This window comes from Chrysochloris asiatica, unplaced genomic scaffold (assembly GCF_000296735.1).
Source record: "Chrysochloris asiatica unplaced genomic scaffold, ChrAsi1.0 scaffold00067, whole genome shotgun sequence".
In the NCBI taxonomy this organism is placed as follows: domain Eukaryota; kingdom Metazoa; phylum Chordata; class Mammalia; order Afrosoricida; family Chrysochloridae; genus Chrysochloris; species Chrysochloris asiatica.
Genome location: NW_006408585.1, coordinates 1,038,104 through 1,046,627, shown reverse-complemented (window position 1 = coordinate 1,046,627; position 8,524 = coordinate 1,038,104). Strand labels below are relative to the sequence as shown.

General features: G+C 42.7%; 1 protein-coding gene across 2 annotated transcripts in view; it reads right to left on the bottom strand.

Moving 5' to 3' along the window:
* Positions 1–328: 328 nt before the first annotated feature.
* ESR2 (estrogen receptor 2 (ER beta)) overlaps positions 329–8,524 on the bottom strand; it is a 118,453-nt gene continuing 110,257 nt past the window's right edge. For both annotated transcript variants that reach the window (XM_006864566.1, XM_006864567.1), the window contains 2 exons: positions 1,442–1,622; positions 329–527 (listed from right to left, as the gene is read on the bottom strand). In XM_006864566.1, the coding sequence (XP_006864628.1) occupies positions 347–527; positions 1,442–1,622 (362 nt within the window). In that variant the 3' untranslated portion in view covers positions 329–346. The remainder of the gene's footprint in view (positions 528–1,441; positions 1,623–8,524) is intronic.

Genomic DNA, 8,524 nt, shown 5'->3' with positions numbered 1-8,524 from the left:
GGTAGTTTAGGTAGCACAGTAAGGGTGTGTCCACGTCCGCATTCTCTCCTAAGTCAGGTTCCAATCATTCATTCCAAAACTTTTCAGAAGATCTTTTCCAAAGGGATGGGAGGGAGATGGGAAATTTAAAAAGGGATCACACCAAGCTCCTTTGATACCATCCGAGATGCAAATGATTTAAATACACTCCCTGATATATATGGCCCCCAGAGGTTGAGGGGAGATGGCACAGGACCAAGCCTTCCATAGCAATGAGGAGCCACCATGCAGCAGAAAGATAATGAAGCCCACCAACCCCAGCAAGGTTTACACTGCACACGGAGTTCAGTCACCTCAGGACAGGCTCTCATTGAAACTGCGGGGTCTGACAGCCCTCTTTGCTCTTACTGTCCTCTGCCGAACTGCACTCAGACCCTGAGGACTTGTACCCCCGAAGCGTGTGGGCGTTCAGCATTTCCAGCAGCAGGTCGTAGACTGGGACCACATTTTTGCACTTCATGCTGAGCAGGTGTTCCATGCCTTTGTTACTATGGGGAAAAAAGTGCCAAGGTTCTCTTTTTGTGAGGCAGCCAGGAGAATTCTCAAGTCTCCTGTCCAGAGCCAGCCCAGGCCTCAGCCTGCCCCCCCCACCCCCCACCCCCAGCCCTTTGCTTTGTGTTGCTTGCCTCCAGCTCCCTCCCAAGCCCACCACCAGCCACCGAGGCCCCATGCCTGCACCTAGTGTACGTTTTGGAAATGGCAAGTCTGTAAATAGGTGAAGGGGGATGGAAAATTGAGGAACAACCTAAGGGCGATTGCAGAACACCATGATGAAAATGGCAAATGTTTTGTTACATATCTATTTATTAAAATTTTTAAAAATCAAAATAACTTGAAATAAAAAAAGAAAAAGCTGACAGAGGTGATTTTCATTTCCTAGTAATCTAGGAAAACCTCTTCATACAATTGAACTCACAGCCTCAGCCCTGGGGATGCCGACAGGGGCCTATAGCTTATTTCAAGGAGGAACTATCCTGGTGTGGCACTGTGGGTAACACGCTGGACTGCAAGGTCAGTTTGGACCACAAGGTCCATGGTTCAAACTCACCAGCCACTCCTCGGAAACCTTATACAGGTTTGCTATGGGTTGGACCTGATTCAGCGGCACTTAACAACAACAACAATCTCTGTTAGAACACCATAAACAATCTGTCATCCCTGCAGCTAAAACACAGTTGAACCATCCCAGGCTGCCATGAAGATCCCATAGGAGCCATGTGACATTCATTTAGTGGTTACAGCTATGTGTGGACCAAGTCTCCCATTCTCTTTTAGGGGTTCACTTCCCTCTAAGGGTGACAATTACACCCTATCTCCCTCAAACACTTTTCCCAGAGCTTCTCACCAGCCGCGAGCATGTATGCCCCCCGGACTCGGGGAAGCACTCGCACAGAGCTTGTACCTGGCATGTCTGACGTGAGACAGGAGCATCAGGAGATTAGCCAGGCGGACCGACTGCTGCTGAGAGGACACGCCACTCTTGGCGATCACCCAGACCAGAGCATCGGTCACAGCATTCAGTAAGTGAGTCAGCTTCCGGCTGCTCTCCACCTCCTGGGTTGCTGCACTTAAAGGGTACACACCTGGACAAAGGATAACAACCACAAGGAAAATAAATGCTCAGCTGTTAAACATGCACAGTTTTCCAGAGAGGGGTGCAAATGGATCTGGGTTTTCTGACAACCATGTAGTGAAATCTTAAATGCATGGTTTTACCTCCCTGTGTTCTGTTACCTCCCTGAAGCCAATCTCCTGAAAACACCTGGCTCCAAGCAGCAGGTCCAACCTCGCAAAGTGCTCACCAGGCCAGTCATAGCAGCAAATGTCCCTAGGCCTCAAACTACAGCATGGTAGGAGTGCACTTCAAAGTGTTCGTGGAAAATGGAATAAAAAGATAATGGAACTGTTCCACAAACTTTCTGAAGTCCCTTATATAGACATCTAGAAATGGTCAGAAAGTGAAATTATTCTACCCTTGGGCCCCTAAAAGGAATCTTATCTAAGAATATATAACAATCATAAAGTAATAACAAATAATGAATGCTACAAAACCTCCCTTTCCCACCCACCTCAGCCACTGCAGCACCCCACTGCCACTTCATCCAAGTCCCAGGATCTCACTTCTGAGTCCCTGACAACCTTATGAATAGCAGCAAAGCATTGTCTGAAATAGTTCCAGAAGATGAGACCCTCAAATTGGAAGGTAAAGACTAGTAAAGAGCTGCCTCCTAAAAGTAGACTGGACCTCAGTGACGTGATGGAGCAAAGCTTTTGGGACCTTCATTTACTGATGAACAGCAAAATGAGGCGAAACAGCTGTAAACACCCATTAACACTCAGAGCGTGGAAGGTACAAAGTATAAGTAACGGAAAACTGGAAGTTGTCAAAACTGAAATGGAATGCATGAAGATTCTAGGTATTAGTGAGCTGAAATGGAGAAGTATTGGCTATAGTGAACAAAACAATCATATGACAAATTTATATGGGATGAAAAATTCAAGAGAAATGGTGTGGCATTCACCACCAGAAAGAATATTTCAAGATCTATCCTGAAATACAATTTTTTTATGTGTGTTAGGCACTTATTTTTACTCTAGCCAAACATCCATGAACAAAGTTTAAAACAACAGAAATTGATATTTACAGGTGAAGGAGTGATATCCTTATTTACTGGAAATGCAATACCTTTTTCTCAAGTCTAGAAGCAATACCCAAAATTTACTCATGTTTCAAAGAATAAAAAGTGTCTTTAAGAAAATGAATAACATGATAGATTCAGTTATTTTAACTACAGAATGGGGTAACTAATTGGACTATTACATTTTATTGTAAAACAAATAATCATCAGATTAATTCTTAGCTATAAATTCAAAAGCAGCAAAGGTCAATTCAGTTTCCTGCTATAGATACAGTTTAAATGACAGAAAGTCTTATGCATTCATGATTTACACTGCAAAAATTTCAATATTTAACTTTACCATTTTTGTACAAATCAACTCTTACAAGGCCCAGATCAAGAATAGCTTTTAATATATCAAAAACAGAGTTCTGTTGGAAAAGTGTAGGTTTCCTTTTAGGAAAATCAAAGGCATGAACACCATCAGCACTTAAATAGGACTTTGTGAACTAACCAAGAAGTTGGAATTAATGTGATTCTTCTTGGAGTTCAGTGCCTGTGACTAGCATCTCAGGGGATACTACCTTTGATGATTGCATTCCAGAAAGAATAAGTTTGTGTTTGCCTTTAGTGATTTTTTTTAATAAAGTTTTAATTGTGAATTATGTGTTGGTTTACATGGGAGAACATTATCTTTACATTTATCATATTGTATTTTGTTTCATTGCAGTGATTACAATCCCCTGTATGCATCATCAAAGAACTTGAAATACAATTTTGCCTGTGATAGGATAGTTTCAATAAACTTACAAGACCAGTTAATACAGTTAATACTCAAATTTATGCCCAACCACCAAAGCCAGTGATGAAGAAATTGGAGAATTCTATGAAATTATTAAGTCTGAAATTGATCAAATACACAATCAAGATGTATTGATAATTACTGGTAATTGGAATGTACAAGTTTGAAATAAAGAAGCCAGATCAGTAATTAGAAAATATGGCCTTGGTGATAGAAATGATACTGAAGACTGCATAATATAATTTTGCAAAACCAGTAATTTATTCACTGTAAATACCATTTTTCAACAACATAAATGGAGATTATACACGTGGAGCTCACCAGATAGAATAAACAGGAATCAAACTGATTACAACTATATGATAAGAAGACAGAGAAGCTCAATATCATCAGCCAAAACCAGGACAGGGGACAACTCTGGAATAGACCATCACTTGCTCATATCAAGTTCAGGCTGAGCTGAAGAAAAGTAAAACAACTCCACGCGAGCCCAAATAAGACCTTGAGCATACCCCTGAATTTTGAGACCCTCTCAAGAACGGATTTGATGCATTAGACACTAATGACTGAAGACCAAAAGAGTAGTGGGGAGACCTCAAGAAAATAACACAAGAATAAAGCAGGTCATTAAAAAGACAGAAAAGACAACAATGGATGGCAGAAGAAACCCTGAAACTTACCCTTGAACATAGAGTTGTTGTTAATGCCATTGAGTCCATTTCAACTCACAGCTATCCTGTATAGGGTTGTGAGGATGGCCATGGCCAGGCAGTGTTTTGTTCTGTTGTGCATAAGATCACTATGAGTTGGATTCAACTGGAGGGCACCTCACAGCAACAACAAGGACTCTGTGATCTAAGATACTGTAGCCTCTCAATGGAAGCAAATAGCTCAGCCAAATCTGCTCCCCTATCACTCCCACCAAGGAGCACTGGTAGCCTAGTGGATTATGAACAGGTTTGCTAACTGCAAGGTTAAAAGTTCAAGTCTACAAGACTCTCTCTGAGAGAAAGATAAGACTTTCTGCTCCCATAAAGATTTACAGCCTCAGAAACACTATACAGGGTCACTAGGAGTCTGAACTGGCTCAGTGGCACACACCAACAACATAACTCTTTGTTTCCTGTAACAAGGAAATAAATAATTAAGTGCTTCTCTTCCTGGTTTTCAATTTCAAAATAAGAGCCAATGTGAAGTAGCGGCTACAGTTAATGCATTCAGTTGCTAACTGAAAGACTAGTGATTCAAGTCCTTCGAAAGGCACCACGGAAGAAAGATCTGCTTCTGAAAAAGTAGCCATTGAAAATCCCACGGAGCACAGTTTTACTGACACACATGGGTGACCATGAGTGGGAATCAATTTGACAGCAACTGGTGGTGGTGAAATCAACAAGAGCACTGCCAAGTTTTGAGTAATGAGCATGAAGCATGACTAGCATGCCATCACCCATTGGATTTATTTAGGTAACTTGGGTTCTCTGTCTTCACTGGTATTTTCAACCCCTTTCAATTAAGGCAAGAGACATACTGAATTATGATTCAGCAAGTTTAGTGCTTTGCCATCCCCCTAGGTTACGTGCCTTCGAGGTATATAGTGACTATGTATAGCTCCCAAGGAGTGGCTTGTGGGTTTGAACTGCCAACTCTGTGGCTAGTAGTCCTGTGCTTATCCTATAGTGCCAAACCAGGACTCCGCCATTGCCCTAGAGGCAGTCCATAAAGTGTGAGGATACAGATTTAAAATATTAATCTTTTAAGCCCAGAAGACATTTATTGCTTTCTCCAACCTACACACTCACCTTGTTCTCCACCGTGTCTCTTCAAACCCTCTACTGTCTCCCACTGCAGATGGCCTCCCACTGCAGAAGAAACAAGCCCCATCCCTGGCCCAGTGGGCCAGGTGAGGGCCAGAATGCAAACCTACCCATGTGGCGCCCTTCAAAGACTTTCCAGCGCTTTTGAAGTCAAGTCCACACCACCTGACCAATCTCTCCCTGCTCTACCCAGTCTCACGCATCACAAGTCACCTTGAACCCTGCTTTCATTTCCTTGAACACGTGTTATGCTGAAGATGCTGAATTTTCTTCCTAGGAATTCTCTTCTTTCTCCCTCTCCTTCCATCTTCCTACCTCATATTGCTTATCTATAGCCATTCCTCCACCAGATATCAGCCTGGTCATAAACTTCCTTCTGGAAGCTCCCATGACCTCCCAACTGCTCCACTCTATGTCTGGCACAGGTTCCCCTCGGGAGCTCCCACAGTACCCCGCACCCTCCAAAAGAGTGTGTCACCTCAGCATGCTAGATGTCTGTCTCATCCTCACACACACTCATGGACACTGTCTGTCCTCCCCTCAGCTGGGATGGACATAGTGCTTTGAGGATACAGATTCTATCTGGCTGTCACATGTTCCCATTACTTCGCATACCTGGCATGAAGTAAACAGTTGTAGACCTAAAGATTTAGACGGGACTTACTAGGTTTAAATTTTTGCACTCTTTAGCCAACCACACCATCATAATTTAAAATACCAAATAAGCATATTTTGGGTGAACACAAGAAATTACTAATCAAATAAAAGTATGGAGAAAATTATTTTTAGCTTTGTTGTTGGTGTTAAGAACCATCGACTTAGTTCCAACCCCTAACAACCCTGTATAGGGTTTCCATGAAGCAACTGGTGTGCTTGAACCACTGACTTTACGGTTCAAACTGACATTGCAGTACAGAGTGTTAACCCACACTTTCCCTAAAATTGATCCCAGCTCCTTCAATTAATGCTTTCTTTTAACTACCTTCTAATCTGTTCTGGTAAGGAGCTCTGATAGTATAGCTCTGGTAGCAGCAGTGGTTACGAATTAGGCTGTTAACCTCAAGGTCAGCAGTTCTAAACTACCATCTGTTCCAGGGAGAGATGAGGCTTTCTGCTCCTGTAAAAAGATTTACAGCCTCAGAAACCCTATACAGGGTCACTATGAGTTGGAACCGACTCCACAGCATGCTACCACCACCAGTCTGTTCTGCTACAGGACACCTGAGTCCTGGTGCTGTAGGATAAGCATTGGACCACAAGGTCAGTTTGAACTGCAAGTTCAGTGGTTCAAACTCACCAGCCACTCCTCAGAAACCCTATACAGGGTCACTATGATTGGAACTTGCTCGATGGCACTTAGCAACAGTGAGGAAATGTTTTGTCTTTGGATACCAAACTCAATCAAAATTGTATGCCTCAGTCCAACATGATAAAGATTTAAAATATTAAAATAGTTCTTCAGCTTGTACATGAGAGTTCCTAGCAGCATTCTTCATAACAAGCCAAACTGTTAAATGTCCATCACCTGATGAATGGATCAGAAAAACAAGTAGGATATCCATACAATGGAATGAATATTATTCAACACAAAAAGGAATGAAGGACTGATATATACTACAACACAATGAAACTTGAAAACATTATGCTAAGTAAAAGAAGCCAGACAACAAACGCCACATATCATATGAGGTCCAAAATAGGCAAACCTATGAAGACAGAAAGTAAATTAGTGGTTGCCTAAAGCTGGGGAGAGGAAAATGGCAAGTAACTGCTTAATATGGGCACAGGGTTTCTTTTTTGGGGTGATGAAAACATTCTAAAGCTGATGGTGATGATGGCTGCACAAAGCTATGGATAAACTGAAATCCAATGCATTTAATAGGGGAATTATATGGTATATATCTCAATAAAGCTGTTACTAAAAATAATAATATAATAATAAACCCACAGAACCAAAATTATAGTAACAGAAAAGACTGTTGTGCTTCCTTGTGTCTGACCCAGGCTTCCTTGGGAGAATGTGAGTTGGTTATGGGGTTGCCCCCTTAATAAACCAACAGGCAATGCTAAGGGCAGGCCCTGGGCTTTCTGGATGTTACAGGCAGAACCGTCCCACACAAAGGGCCTTTAGATCCCAGAGCCCCTCATTGACAAAAGGTTTAGGGAGGGAAGAAGTGCAGCTGCAGTGCTGAAAATGTACATGCTATGTCAGTGTTTGAGAACTATGGTGTGTCTGACCCAAGCCATGGTATTTTCAATCACTTCATATGCATGTGAAAGCTGGACAATGAATAAGGAAGACTGGATAGAGTTAGTGTATTTGAATTATGGTGCTGGAGCTCCTGATGTGGCGCTGTAGGATAAGTGCTGTACTGAAAGGTCAGTTTGAACCTCAAGGTTGGCAGTTCAAACTTTCCAGCTGCTCCTCTGAAACCCTACACAGGGTTGGTATGAGTTGGAACTGACTCAATGGCATTAACACCACCAGAAGAACAAACAAATCTCTTTTGGAAAAATTACAGGCGGGGAGCGGGGCTTGGTGGATAGGGTAGAGGTGCAGTGAGGTTCACCATCAGTAATAACACTGAAGTGAGTTCAGGACAGAGCTCCAAAACTCTGAACCACAGAGGTAGAAATATTTTAAAAGTTTGAAGCCTTATAGCTAGTGGAACTTGTAACAGAAGTAAGAAATCCCATACTTTAGAGTCTGGAGCCGACAACTTGGGTGAGGCCAAACAATGGGACCAGGCGGGTGAGCAAGCAGACCCGGGAATTAATGATTGCGGGAACCTCAAAGCAAAGGTGACAATATTATCTCTTTGGTTTTGCTTTGTTCTGATTTTTTTTTTTTTTTTTTGGGCGGGGGGATGCTGTCTGTTCATTGGCCTTTAGCTTTCTGTGCACTTCCATTCTGGTGACTAGAGGGGGTACCTGAGTGAGTAGACACCCCCCACCCCTACCAACGGAGAGTTCTTTCACTACACATGCACACAGATCCTCTCAGCATTTAGAGGAACTTGCCTTTCTTGCTTGTTGAGTGCCTCGGAGTCAGTTCCAGCTCACAGTGGCCCTGCACGGGATATCCAAGGCTGTGAATCTTTGCGGGAGCAGAAGGCCTAGTCTTTCTTCTGTGGAACAGCTGGTGGTTTCAAGCTGCTGGCCTTGGGCTTGGCAGCCTGATTCGTAACCACTGTGCTACAAGCAGGCAGCTTTAAATGACCACACCCAGCCCTGAACTGTTGATTAATAGG